The following is a 14,320-nucleotide window of genomic DNA, read 5'->3' on the forward strand; positions in this document are numbered from 1 at the left end:
CAATATAATAGTCCCGTTTCACATTTTTGTTCATGTGTTGCTGTTTTAATAAAAGATCTCTGCTTCAATGGAAGAGAGAATCAAAAGTACTGATAAGCAAGCACAGCGAAAAGATATTGACCGTGAGTAGCTGGGAATTCATCACACAGCTGGCTATAAACAGCAGACAGGTGATTTCATATCATATTTTGTTATAATTAAAAAAAAAAAAAGTTCCAACTGACAGCGGGAACAGATAAAAATATATCAAATCATCCCGTGGAAATGCTATTAAAGCCTGGGCGAGTTGCACAGGCCTTCTTTCATCCTTTGCCGCACTTTTTAGCTGACATTCTTCACGTCACAGATGCCCTTGAGTTAGTCTCTTGAAAGTTTAATTAAATTTAGAAAGAATATATATAAAAAAAATCCACACAAGACGATGAAGCTATTCCCTCTCACAAGAGCAATATGATAAGACCGTCTGATAAGTTTTGTCAAACTTGTGAAAGCCAGACTATTTTTACGGCTATCGCTCGGCACGGCAAAAAGACGAGGTATCAAGCGAAGGTGATAGTGAGGTAAATGGTCGAGGGACTTTAATCTGCTTCTCCTCTGTGGGCTCCCTTGATGGAGAGGAGGGACCTGGTAGGGGGAGCGAGTGAAGACATCCGAAAGGGGGGGGTGGGGTTGTTCGAGAAACCAAGCTTCCACTTCACAGTGTGCAGAGAACAAAAAAGGAGACATCAGGGGAGTAGTTGTGCTCCATATCAGACATCCACGTCTCAGGATGAGCGAGGGAGCCATGAAAGGAATCATGAAAGACGAGACAAGGTTATTCTAAAGTGCTGCGCTAAAAGACTCTGGGAACACTTTGAAGGTGTATTCTTTTATGTTTTTAACTCTGTTTCTTTGTCCACAATTGTGCTGATTTGCTCACAGTAGGCCCAACAAGTTTGCACGAAAAGCAACCTTGGTCATTTCTTTCCCCCACCCGACTTTTCCATGTCACTTGTTCAGTGTGAAAAGGGAGCAGCACGGGCGATGAGGGACCGTCCGACAGGCAATTGGCGGACGTATCGGAGCCGTACCAGGAAAAGTTCTTTCTATATGGGAGAGGGAATCGTGACATCTCGATTGTCCCATGCCACTGTGTTCAAAGCAATTGTCACTGTCTGAGAAATACACCACACGCCGGCAGGCAAGCTGAAATGGCCTGTTTTGGATCTGGAAAAGTAGCATACACTGTGCCCAAGAAAAAGAGTCCCATTAGGATTCATATGCTAAAAGAGAGTTTGCAGTTTTAAAAGATTTGAATGAAGTATCACTTCACGGTCACTTGTGCATCGATCTTGTTAGCATGACTTCATTGTATCAGTGTAGTTTGGCAAAACACTAAGGACAGGAATTTTGAAATTTGTCTCACTCTTGAGGCCAAGGAAAGGCACCAGATGATTAACGCGTCAGACGGCCGCCGCCGCGCCGCCCTACAGGTGTTTAATAAATATCTCTCAATGTCACAAACGCTCAATGCAGTTTGTTTGCTGCAACCGCTCACACTCACTCTTCCAAAGTCTTCAAGATAAACGCCAGCGAGTGACAGGAGCGGCAGGTTGTGGTTTCAAATGAGAGGCCAGCGGAGTCAGGAAGAGATGACACGGTAAGACGGCAAAATTAGCCATGTTTGATGAACTGAAAATGGGAAGTGACTCTCCTCCGGGGCAGCGATTGCTTTGCCATCAGGTCTTTATGCGATCCATTTTCATCTGTTATGATGCTTTCATTGGGAGCATTTCTTTTGACATCATTTTTTTTTACACTTGACTGGCAGGTAAAGTGTGCTGCGTTCACCACACTAAATTAGTCACTCAACTCTTTTTTTGTAGCTGTCACGACAATTAAAATGTTTCCCCATTTAAGCCTGCACCAAATTCATTTTGTTGCCATAATTTTAGTCATGTGGAGAGTTGCTCCGACATTCCAACAAATTAGAAGTTAGTCATGTCCTGGAACCAGAAATTCAGTCAGACAGATTCCACGGCACTGAACATTTCAATTTCCAGTTCAAACGTTTAAAATCAAGACACGGCATCCAACACTGGCGTGTCAAGACTTGATGCAATTAATACCACTTTAGAAGAAGCCTCGTGCACTCAGACATGCCAAAAGTTGATAGCATACTTTGGATCAAAATATATAGCCCCATCAAATGGTGTCAGTGAGCAGTTTTTCTGGTTTTGCCCATTTTGGTATGGCAATTTTCAAGACCTAATTTTGTCTAAAATGCACCTCTGCATGCAAATGGAGTGTTGTGCTCGACCCCCCCCCCCCCCCCCCTTCAAAAAAAGCAACAGATTAGAAATTGAGGAGCAGATGATGTAAGCATCCGCCGCCTGTTTCCTCTTTGCTATACAAGCAGTGACTAAAAAGGCAGTCGCCACGGCGGTACACATCGTTGCCTCGCTGATGGCGACAAACGTTTCCAAATGACTCTAGGTCAGTTTTGACAAAACGACACAAAGAGGTTGCGCTGATTAAGCCTTCACTTCTTGTTTTTGTTGAATAATAAATATCAGTTGAAGTCTGCAAAGTCTTAACCACAGCCAAGCAAGCCCAGACTTCAGTGTCGGATGAGAAAATCCTTCAGGAGGCTTGTGAACTGTTTATTTTCTGCTTCACTCATCACCCCAGGGTTTAGCTCAAAGACAAACATTTAATAATTCATCTGCTCATTCTTGCTTGTGCCCCCCACGGGGCTCTGAGGCAGCAGTTATATTGGCGCTGTCACTTTACCCACTCATTTAAACGGAATGTCAAGAGCTGTAATGAAACACACTGGCGTATGTTTCTTCTTTTAACCCACCACCCCAAAAATGAGTAGGGGGGGGGCGGGGCTTGTTGATCGTATGGAGATGAATTGATGCCGGAGGACAAGCGAACAATAAAATTAGGGCACATCGCTTGTAGCTGCATCATCTTGACGCTTACTGTCACGTCGTTGCCTTCCGCATGAGCCGTACAAAGTAAACAGAGCACTTGAATCCTGCTGGCACACTTTGAGACTTTGACAAAAATGTAAGAAACCGACTAAGTGACAAAATTACACCAATTAGAAAGCCTTGAGCTCGAGTGAACGAAAAAAATCAGGCCACCGTTGTTGGGTCGACGGCGGCCGACATGTTCTCCTCACGTTCTGGCAATCCATCAAGACCCGTACGTAGCCTCGTCTGCATACGAGCTAACTCTGACGCCATTAATCCTGGCGATTTATCGACAAGTGGAGAAATATTCACAGCTCTTGATTAAAGTTGGGCATCAATTATTCAAGCAAATCCCACTTTTATGCGATGAGCAGGTAATTAGCCTCTCCACATCGTAGCACTCCTCCCCATCTGCTTATAAATACCAAAGTATTATCTTCTCTGTGTTGTGAAAAGATGATGTTTAAAAAAAAAAAAAAGGGCGGTCAGCAGACAACGGGGTTCTCAAGGTCAAACTGGAGAACGGGGGAGACAAATGACCATTCCTTGTCAGTTTTGCAATGTAGCATAGGAATCACTTTGGGTAATAACAAATAATGACCCAATCTTCAACACTGGCAAAAGACATATTGATTCCTCTCAGCTGCAAAGGCTGAAATTATGACCTTAGCTTCATAAAGATGGATATGTCTCTGTCTGCACGATGAAATATCTATTTGAGGTGATTGGTGACGGGTCAGAACTCTCACCCCGACGTAATTGAATCACAATATACTGGAATGCCACCATAATGTCCTTTTGAGACGTCGATCCCGCCGAAATTAAAAGCGCCACAGACAAGCGTGGCTACATAAGTTGAGAATGGCAAACCTACACTTAAGACCGTGGCATTGTTCATTGACATACACTTGAGTCGAGTGAAAAGTTCAACACGATTACTTGGTGTGAAATGGTACATGCATGGTGGTAATTCAAATTTGAGTGCTTTCTTTTTTTTTTGTGGCAAAGCCAAAGCCCATTTTTAAGTTCTCAATATGTATTAGTCCAGCGTCAAGATAATAATGCTACCGACTCTCTGTGGCCAAATCTTGCAATGCCACTCGATAAGCTCGACTAATGGGAATACAGATTCAATTTTCACATCAGTACAAAGAAACCATTGGAATGAAAACCTGACCTCAGTAAATCACAGTTCCCAATACTCCTGCAAGGCTCTCATTACGCCATACAAGGATGCTTTGAGAATAATTGTCATTTTTTTGTCTATGTGAAGCCCTTTGAGACTGCTTGTGATTTAGGGCTATACAAATAAACTTGACTTGACTTGACTTGAAGAATCCTGGCATCAAACCCGCATGGAAACAGTGTTTTCAGCGAAAACCAAATAAAAGCTGTCAGTGACTACTGAACCACTTTGTACTTGATACTTTGTAAACAGAGTGCAGTTCATCTTTTCCACCTATTTAAAAATACGCCAATACTTTTCACATTGCGCTCACAGATTGAACTATATTTCACCGAGTGACTTCATTTGCATGCAAACTGAGAATCTGCTCTCCGAGCGATCTCGTTTGGCGCCCGCCAGGGTTCGGATGTTGGCGTTGATGAAATATGATCATAGGAATCAGGAGAGAGAAAAAAGTCATGCTATCAATGCTGTCAAATTTGATTGTTGTCATAATAGAATAAAGTATAATTAAGAAAAGGTAGATGAACTTGTTTTGCTAGGTCACCACTTGCTTGTGTTTGGTAAGAATGAACGCTTGTGGAACTTGAAAATAAATGCTTTGCTGCGCTTCATTTATATTCATGCGCCGCAAAAGCGAGTAATAGCTGGCGGTACTTATGGGCGTACAGCGCATTGTAGAAAAATGATGTTCATAATTATGTCGCTGGAACTGTCTGGGGGTATTACTGTGCTTTTAAAAAATCCAATATAATCTTAATTACTTTACATTTTAAGGTCTATACATTATTGCATTGGAGGAATCATTGTTATGGCTGAAGGTGCAATTGTGCACAATAGCGAGGTGACTTATTTGATTTCATTTAAGGAGAATGAGTTGTTAGTGAAGTCAACAGTGGAGAAGCGAAGCAAGGTCTTTTCCAACTTTGCGGGCAATGAAGGGCGGCAGGAGAAGGTGGAAACAGTTCAGGGTTGAGCCTTTTCAAATTGGATGACTGCATGTCTTGGCAGGGGCATTCATTATAATGATAACTCTTATTTAAAAATTAAAATACTCTCTGTGTATTGCTTGCTATTAATTAAACTTTTTTCCTTTCCCTCCGCCTGGCTCTTTCTGGTTTCTTGCTTGCCTCCGCCGCTCTTTTACTTCCTATTGAACTTGACACACTAATAGGTTATGAATAATTCTGTTTCAGTTTAGACGGCAATTAGCCACCATGCCAGAGGCCATTCGTCTTCGTCTCAAGGAGAGAGCTAATATAAAGAAAAGTCGGGGGCGGCTTCAGTTGTCCAAGCGACTGCATCACTAATTCCTTTACGTCCGACGCAGGTATCAGAAGGAGACCCTTGGCCACCACTTACCACTTTGACAAGAAGTCCTGGGATCTAACTTGAGTCCGGTAGGCATATGCTCAAGCTAGTATTCGCGTAAGTAGCTCAGCTCTCATCTGGGCACGTAAAACTGACATCAGATGTAGTCCCGACATTTGAAAGATGGCCAGCAAGCTTGTTTTGGCTTGTCCAATCATCTTGAGAATAAGATCTGGGGAGGGGGGGCTAAATTGGTGAAATTCACCAATTGTGAACCAAGAATAAAAGGATGTAAGACGACAACAAAGAGTAGTACTCACACATGACGGTGAGGAAAACATTCCCTGATGCCAGCACGACCTTCTCCCTAGTTGCCCGGTCGTAGATGCCCACATGGCATTCGTACGGTCCGTTGTCCAAGATGCGAACCTCCGGGAGCCTGGGAAAACATCGTGAGTTAAAGCCAGTCTTTGGTTTTCCAAACAACTCCATTCGTATTCATCCAGTTAGACAATTCACAAACATGTTTGATCTTGGAGTAGGGGAAGATGCTGGAATATCTGGAAGAAAAAAAACAAGCACAAGGAGAGCATGTCAATTCCTCCTCAGTAATTCCCTGCTTTTTCCAAGCTTATCTGCACTTTGTAATGAAACCAGCTTTTGCTTTCAGCTTTTTTGTTTGTTTGCAAAAGGTGAACGTTGGAATGAATGTAGTCTCAAGAGTACCGGGCTGTTTGGAGGGACACACGGATAAATATATTTAATAATCAGCATTGACAACAGATACAGCGTGTCTTCATCTTAGTTATTCCAAAATGGAACAGGACACTGTCTCTGAGCTCCCGCACAGGACATAAATATTTAGTAATAACAACAAGGTCATCCGCAGTGACTCGATGTTATCTCAGCCTTGTTGCCGCGGCTGCTGCTGGTCCACCAACGCTTTCAGTACTGTCGTGACTCACCCGCGGTTGTTCAAGGACAGAACGACTGGAAACAATACTCGTTCTGGTTTGTTTGCAACGGAATGCGTGTATTTACCGGCAGAAGGACTCCCCTGACGCAATCCTTGTCACTGTTAGGATGCGTTGTCCGCTCCCTCAACATCTTACCAAGGGCTAGAAATGCTAATTAGGCTGCCTCGGTGCAATAGCAGTAGCGGTAATGAAAATAGCACATCAGAGTCAAAGAAGACATCGAATGAATTCCAAGCAGTCTCATTCCAAACTTGTACCGAAATCCAGACGTCCCTCAGCAACATCTGCTGTCTGCTATCAAAATGTATGACCTTCATGCCGCTGCTTCTCATTCATCCACGGACGGCAATCATCAGGAGTGAATCAATTACACTTAGTCGAATTTGAGCACTACTAGCTCAAAGACAGCTGGGATTAGTTGTTCCGGCGTCATCACAACACTGAACAGAATACGTAGCGTAAAAGTGGAAATGGGCAGCCGGAAGGATAGTTGTGATGGTTTTCCACAATCGGCTCAATCCTGATGAGAAACCCAAATGGGAGAGTCCAAAACTGTTCCCAGTTCACTCCACTTTCGAATGATCCTATTGCTAATACTTGGAAAACGACTCGGTAACCTTTATCACACTGATAGTATTTCAATTTTGTTTCTCGTTTGTTCTTGCAATCCTTTGGATCATACGTTCCTTCTTAAGATACGCTATTTGATATGATCTGTTGAGACCCAACAGACTTACTAGAGGCCATATCGGTTAAAAACAGGTCTGTCTCAACCTCTCAAGCAAATTCCCGTCCTTCCAAATTCTTCAATGAACCCACCGATGCCTCCATCCGTCTATGCTAAGACAACACAAAGCATCATAGAGGAGATAAGACTCGCTAAAAGCAAATACTTATTGAAATGATGAACAAATGTTTGAAAAACTAAAGTAGCTATATTCCAAAGAGTGAGCACCGCAAGACATGAAGTGAGATTGTATCAACCTCTTCCTCGAGGGATAAGTATAAAATAGTCTCTTTTTTCCTCGCTCTCGCCATCGTATAAAATGATGAGCATAGCACTGTGAGTCTCTCCGGAGGGGAGCTAATTGGCTTTGTCTTGGCTGGCTACATCCAAGTAAACGCTGATGTAGCCCGTTGCTTTGTTTTTACACACAAAGCCCGATCTGGAATCCACGGTCCTGCATGACTGCCGCATTCATAGATTCGAACTGAGACAAGAAAGAAGAGATGGACAAAATCAAGGTGAGGAGGTGCCAGACGAATGGCGAGGAGACCGCAAAGGGCACTCCGAGTTCAGTCAGACTGATCGGTGCACTCTACGAATTTGCCGGTGAGAATCAGGACCTTGATAAATATTGTACCATTTTATTGAGTTTTCTTCACATGAGTTATGATGCCAGATATTGCATGTGTTAGATGACTGGCGATGAGACTCTTCTTTATTGGTTAATGGATGAATGGATTTAACTGAGCTCAAATGTCAGTGTCAGCACATACCTTGAGTTAAAAGTTAGTTTCAAGAGATTAACTCAAAGCCCCAACCGTCAACCCTCAAGTCGGGTCCTCGGGCATCGCTGTGGGACCTGTTTAAGAAACTTCTGCTCGTTCCCTCAACGTACCTGATTCAAATGATCGGGGTTGTTAGCAAACTTCTACCAATCTTGTTGATGAGCTGTGTTGAGGAGGGCCACTTCTAAAATAGCGAGGACAGCTTCTCCCGAGGACCGGACTTGCTCAACTCAGAGGCAGCTACAAAAGTCTCCTAACCTGAACCCATGACTCGCTGACTGCTGCAATCACGTGACATGCAGTCTTCAGTCGAACAAATGTACGAGTTTTTGGGCTATGAAGAGGACCAACCCACTCAAAATCAGAATAAACACAATCAAAAAAGGTTGCAGCTGTGCAGTATAGTGCTGCCCAAGCCATGAAGTCATTCAACTCTTCTTAATGGTGAATATATTTAATGCACATGACAGGAGAGTGTGTTCCAAAAATACTCAAGCCATGTTGTTGCTGTCATGATCTGTGATTGATGGTTTTGATTCCGTTTGATTCCAGGTGGGGAATCAAGATCATAAAAACTTCCCCAAAGTTTGGCTTTAGCCACAGTGCTTCCACACATGATCAACCCAATAATCACGATGTAATCGAGGATAAGCTAACCTAGAGACAGAACAAATTCAACACGTCAGTCTCCGCGTGCTAATATTTTGGTTTGTCGAGGTGTGAAAAGGTATTGACTAAAAAAAAAATCCTTTCTGCGTGAACCGTGCACAGAACACTGCAGAGGGGGATCGATTTACCCCAGGGGTTGTATTGGAAAGCTCTTATCTATTTAGGAGGCCTGTCCGCACGAGTTCCTCGGCCGCCCGCTAATGCAAGCATATGGGGCTGACTAAATGGAGCATGAAAAAGAGCGGCTCCTTCACTCAATCCCTCCATCAAAATAACAAGCACGGTGTCAGATATTTTTTCTGGCCTTAAGCTTCATGGATGGAAAAGCAACCGATGCAGGTTAGCTCCAACATGCATCGAAAGGGGCGTAAACACCAGGTGTGTCTCCCAGAGGGAAGAACGCAAAACAAAACCGGTGAGGATAATGAAAGCGATCGCTGAGGGAAGTGAGTGATTGGTTTGATTTAGATGAGACGAAGCGCTGATGTGGCTCGTCCCTCTGTTCCTTCGCCGCAAAGCTTCGGCTCTGTTGTTTGCTAGCCTAAGCGGTGCATTCAGAGCTTCGATTCCTGCACGAATGCAGGGGAATGTGCTCGGTGATAAAATAGAGAAGTTGTTGGATGGAGTGGGGGAATCAATAATACCACCATTCCAGTGATTCCTTTGCCTTGTAAATCTTAATTCAATCCCGCCACTCAGACACATGTAGGCACAACAGCAATGAGCGTGGAGATAAAGGAAAACCTTTTCGTCAGGGGAGCAATCGGAATCGCAGGGGTTGACAATTCAGGCTTTTGACTGGTCTGTTGACAACAGCCATTTTTCAATTTGCATTCTTGCTCATTTCCCGTTCGAAATGAAAGTGTGCATAAACCAATTGGCAAATGACATGTAAAACTTCCTGGTTTGGCTACTCATAATTGAGTCATGAAGAGTGAACACCTGCATCGAATACATAAGCAAAATGCAGTGAGCCGTTTTGAAATTGTTTCTTGTGGGCGTAAAAACTCGCGCTGTGATTTTATATGAGCCACGCATCCTTCCTGTGTCCTAATCTGAGATTAAACACAAGAGGTCCTCTAAACCTTGAGTGTCATCAGCGCTACCCAAGCGCTGTTATCTTTCCAATAACTAATCTAGACGCCGGCACGTGAACAGAGAGAGAAAAACTTCCACAGTAGCTTTGAAAGATTGCGTGGAATGGCTGACAGCTGCAAAATCAATTTCCCGAACTGACCGCACAGGCAAAATGCGCTGCCTAAAATGTGAAAATGAAAATGTCGCTGCAGCCTGGTTGCTATCCGCATGTCTATTTTGAAATCTAACTTCTTTTCACTCTGTGTGCGTTTTCATTGTAATCATGCAAAGGGAGAGTAGGCTTGTCCAGATAAATCATCCTCACTTGGGCAACTGCACCAAACAAGATTGTGATTACACTGCCAGAAAACACACTCGAGAGACGTAAACACAATCACCATTAAAGATGAAGCATAATGACGAGGGGTGTTGTTAGACCAGAAAGCCAGATTCAAATGCAGCCATGTTTGACATTTTTCCTCTACTTGTTGAACGTGTTTGTACCAGGCGGTGGAGCAAAGCAGCAGGATCTCAAAACGAGTAGACGTTCAAGCAGATGTCGGGCATCGCTTTGAGACCCAAGACAACCCTGAAATCTGTGTACATGTTTCCAAGGAGATGACACCCACTTCCTCTTTGTCGAACTCGAACTCACTCGCATAGAAACGCGTTCATGAGTATGCAGCGCGGACCTTAACAGGGATTTAAGTACCACTAAGAGAACACCGGGGCCAGATGTTTTGCTAACTCCTGAAGGTTGAAGCCTCTATCTTCAAAAGAGTCTGTAATTAGTGTTTACCCAAGCACAATGTCCTCATTACTGATGGAATTTCAGCCTCAGGTCGGCAAGAATATCAGTCCTGACCGAGTCGTGACGTGAAATGCCTTTCTATATGCCTCATTCTCACTATTTTTATGCAAATGTATTCACTGGAGTCGATAGTATGCTCTTAGCAAACAGTGCAAGTGGGCTGAATGCATGCAAAGTTGAAGTTATACGAGAGCATCTCACTGAAGAAGATTCCAAAAGGGCCATTTGTGTCAGTAAATGTAAATGTGTTCGTCTTTACATGGAGCGAATCCGTATGGTACTATATGTACATTTATTATTTTTCTGCTGGTGGTTTTTGAAGTCCACTTTTTAATGGGGTATCGTATTTCTGTGCAGAAAACTCGTCGAGCTAGATATTGGAGGGTAAGTTCTACTGTTGAAATGAGGCTTACCGGACGGTGGACTGGTAGACGAGGTCCTCGCGCCTGCGGTAGTCCTCCATGTGAGAGTAGTTGGTGTTAAACATGGCGTCGTAGGTGAAGATTTTCTGCTTTATGGTGCCTCCGTCCGTGACCTGGGAAGTGAGAAAAAAGGGGAGAAAGGACAGGACACTCGTGAATCATCTGCTGATGGATGGGGCGGGGCCAACCTTTTTGCACCTTGAGCTTTGCCAGCACACAACCTGTTGTCCACGGGGCCCACAGTGGAAGAGATATGTGTAATTGCCTCATTGATTAATGTTCTGGAATGATACGTCCGTAGAGATCGGGGCAACGCCGGCCCATCCAACATCTGCTTATTGGATGGCATCCGGGAGTCTCTCCAGTGTGTACATGGTTGAACTTGCAGACGCGATTGGCATTGAGAGTGTTGCTTTCTGCACTAATAATGGCTTTCCGAGGAAGATATTCAAAAGGCTCCTCTCATTCCACTAACGTCCACAGGATTGCTAAGGTCACTTAGCATGTGAATGACAGTGATTTCTTCTTTGCCGCGAAAGCTTCAAGCTGCCATGAATGGAAAAAAAGGGCCGACAGGATTTTAATGGAGCCGCCTAATGCCGCTTTGAAGAAGAAAATTGTTTGGTGGGCCTGGAAGCAAGCCCTCTTTGCCTTTTTCTAGTTTAGAAGGTATCCTTCACATCAAGCCAATCCCCTTTTCAATGTCTTGATTAGCCGTTATAGTGTACGCACAAAGACAAATCATATTTCCAAGAGCAACCAAATGTTTTACAGAGAACCGCTTGCCTCTGGAGAAATCACATTTATTTCAACGGACGTGCATGCACGTGTTCGGTTTGACAGCAGGCGAGCCAAAGCGGCCAACGGCGTTCAGCCTTTCCCGACACTGTCTGCGAGCGAATGAGCGAGCTGTCAAATGGCACCGGTGCAAAATGGTGACATTTTGCCAGTGTCAGAAATAGAAGCGGGCGCAATAATGGTGGCTGCGAACTGGGCACAAAAGGGGAGAAGTGGGTCCACGGCCAATCACATTTCATATGTTCAGAAGCTCATATGTTAACCAAAGTAGGCCATTACCAATATCATCGCCTGATTGCACCATGGTTAAATCATGCAATCTTTATACATCTTCAGAGGAATCGTTATAGCAGAGCGACGCCTAGCACGGAAGCTGAGTGGCAGACTAAAAATAGTACACATGAACTTGCATCGTCCTTGAATATTTTGCAATGACAGTTGTAACGGCTACACAAGGTCGTTTTTTATGTCAACAAGGAAGTCGTGGCCCTCATGAAATTGCTTCTTCCTATCCTGAGGCCAAATACAGTGCTACCTTAACTCATAACAAAGCAATGTTAATCAATATGAATTAAAATGCTGATAATCCATTCCAGCATCCCCAAATACAACGCATAGTAGCACTGCTTTATGAAATATAAATACTGTTTTCTTTTGGGGGTGGGGGGCTCATCAACTCCATAGGTGGCAGTAGTGCTAATATACATTTTTTTATTTTTTCAGGCAAAGCCCTCACAAACCTTGATATAAGTCAATGTACAAAGCATCTGCATATGCCCTCTGCCCCGATTCCGAGTGCTTGCAAAGAGGCTCCAGATTGGGATATGCGTGGGCGGACGGAAATTCGATCGGGAGGGCGTGCGGCGACAAAGAATAGCATTTGATTGCCGTAAAGTAGCATCAGTTGAGGAGGGGTAAGCTTCTCTGCAATCTAGGCCACGGCGTGCACACAATGCACGCCGCCTCCCCGACACGCAAGAGCGGCTTCACCTTCTCTGTTCTGGACGGCGGCAGATAACGCATTCGGGGGTGAGAGGGGAGGCTGCCACAGGTGGCTGAGAATGAGGGAGGCCTGCATGAGATCTCTCCAGACGTTAGCTTTTGCTTTGACGTCACACGTTAACACAAAGCTTCCTCCAGCTGCCGGTCTGGCCACACGCTATTTAAAGCCGCAGCAGCACGGGCAGCCGCTGGAGGAAATCGGGCCCGATTCGCCACAGGACCACTGAGAGAGATTCAACCTGAATTTTTGCATTATCATCACCGCAGGCCACGAGACCACACTGAGGCCTAATACGGTCGAGTCCCCAAAATAGCAAAACTCTATTATTATAGTGAACCGGAAATATTCCTAAGGAGACCCACAATTAGCAACTCTCTAAGTTTACATTGAATTTGCATGAGGGAATCACGGTTTTACACGATTTTCTTTGTGATCTCTGAATCTGGTCGCGAATGCCAATGAGAAGCTGCTTCACGCTTAAAAATAATTATGAAACAAAAAAGTCTTAACGAGATTTATTCCTATTGAGCCGCTCATTAGCAGCCTGCGACATGGCACGACAAAGGAGATGATCAGAGCTTTGTCATGAAGCAGCTTGCTACTTTTTTCTTCCCATCCACGCTAATTTGCCTAATGGTATTATCACATTATGGGTCTTTTTGAAACAGGGGGGGTGGGGGGGGGGGCGTGTAAAGGGTGGCAAGGCGCAAAGGGGGGCATTGTCTTTTGGTAAAATGGTGATAATTGCCGTACGCAGAAGAACAAATCAAAGGGTGGAATTCTTCGTAACATTTAGACCTTCAAGTCTGGATGTGGAGTGAGGGAGTGAGAGCAGATCTGAGGGTCTCATTTTATTATCCTGTAGGATTAAATTATTAAAACATTGGATATATCACATAAAAATTTCACATCATAAAAACATTGTAAAGTGCTTTGATTTATGACAAAAGAGCTGTCATAGCACTTTTCAAATACTAATCCCAGTCGAAGCCACTTATGGGAACACTTGTCAAATAATGATTTGTGACTTCAAAATGGTTGTCTATTAATCACTGACAAAGAACTCATTTACCGTAATTTTCGGACTATAAATCGCACCGGAGTATAAGTCGCACCAGCCATAAAATGCCCAAAAAAGTGAAAAAAACATATATATGTATATAAGTCGCTCCTGAATATAAGTCGCCCCCCCACCCAAACTATGAAAAAAAACGCGACTTATAGTCCGGAAATTACGGTAAATACTTTTATTAGTGTGCCCTTATCATTGCCGGTAGTACCAATGATTTTTTTTCCCATTACGAGGAGAGATGGGGCCACACCTGGCGAGTGGGGGGGCCCATCAGAAATCGGTGCCGTCCCAGTTTAGCCTTTCCAGATAGGAAAAACAGATTTTTTGAGCGTCATATACTTACCGTCAGCTTTTTTTGCAATGTTTGCAACGTGATATTAGATAAATGCCCAAAAAAGTGAAAAAAACATATATATGTATATAAGTCGCTCCTGAATATAAGTCGCCCCCCCACACAAACTATGAAAAAAAAACGCGACTTATAGTCCGGAAATTACGGTAAATACTTTTATTAGTGTGCCC

The 14,320-nt window shown here is 43.8% G+C and overlaps 1 protein-coding gene across 2 annotated transcripts in view; it reads right to left on the reverse strand.

Annotated features, from left to right (window-relative positions):
• The window catches only part of igsf21a (immunoglobin superfamily, member 21a), a 100,200-nt gene that overhangs the window by 36,978 nt on the left and 48,902 nt on the right, over window positions 1-14,320 (reverse strand). The window contains exons 1-3 of one of the 2 annotated variants that reach the window (XM_061291707.1): window positions 12,714-12,829; window positions 10,917-11,038; window positions 5,778-5,896 (exon numbers count right to left, since the gene is read on the reverse strand). In XM_061291707.1, the coding sequence (XP_061147691.1) occupies window positions 5,778-5,896; window positions 10,917-11,038; window positions 12,714-12,746 (274 nt within the window). In that variant the 5' untranslated portion in view covers window positions 12,747-12,829. Of the gene's footprint in view, window positions 1-5,777; window positions 5,897-10,916; window positions 11,039-12,713; window positions 12,830-14,320 lie in introns of those variants that run through there. The other variant, XM_061291706.1, reaches the window with a different exon arrangement.

The sequence above is a fragment of the Syngnathus typhle genome, linkage group LG11, assembly GCF_033458585.1.
Source record: "Syngnathus typhle isolate RoL2023-S1 ecotype Sweden linkage group LG11, RoL_Styp_1.0, whole genome shotgun sequence".
Taxonomy (NCBI): domain Eukaryota; kingdom Metazoa; phylum Chordata; class Actinopteri; order Syngnathiformes; family Syngnathidae; genus Syngnathus; species Syngnathus typhle.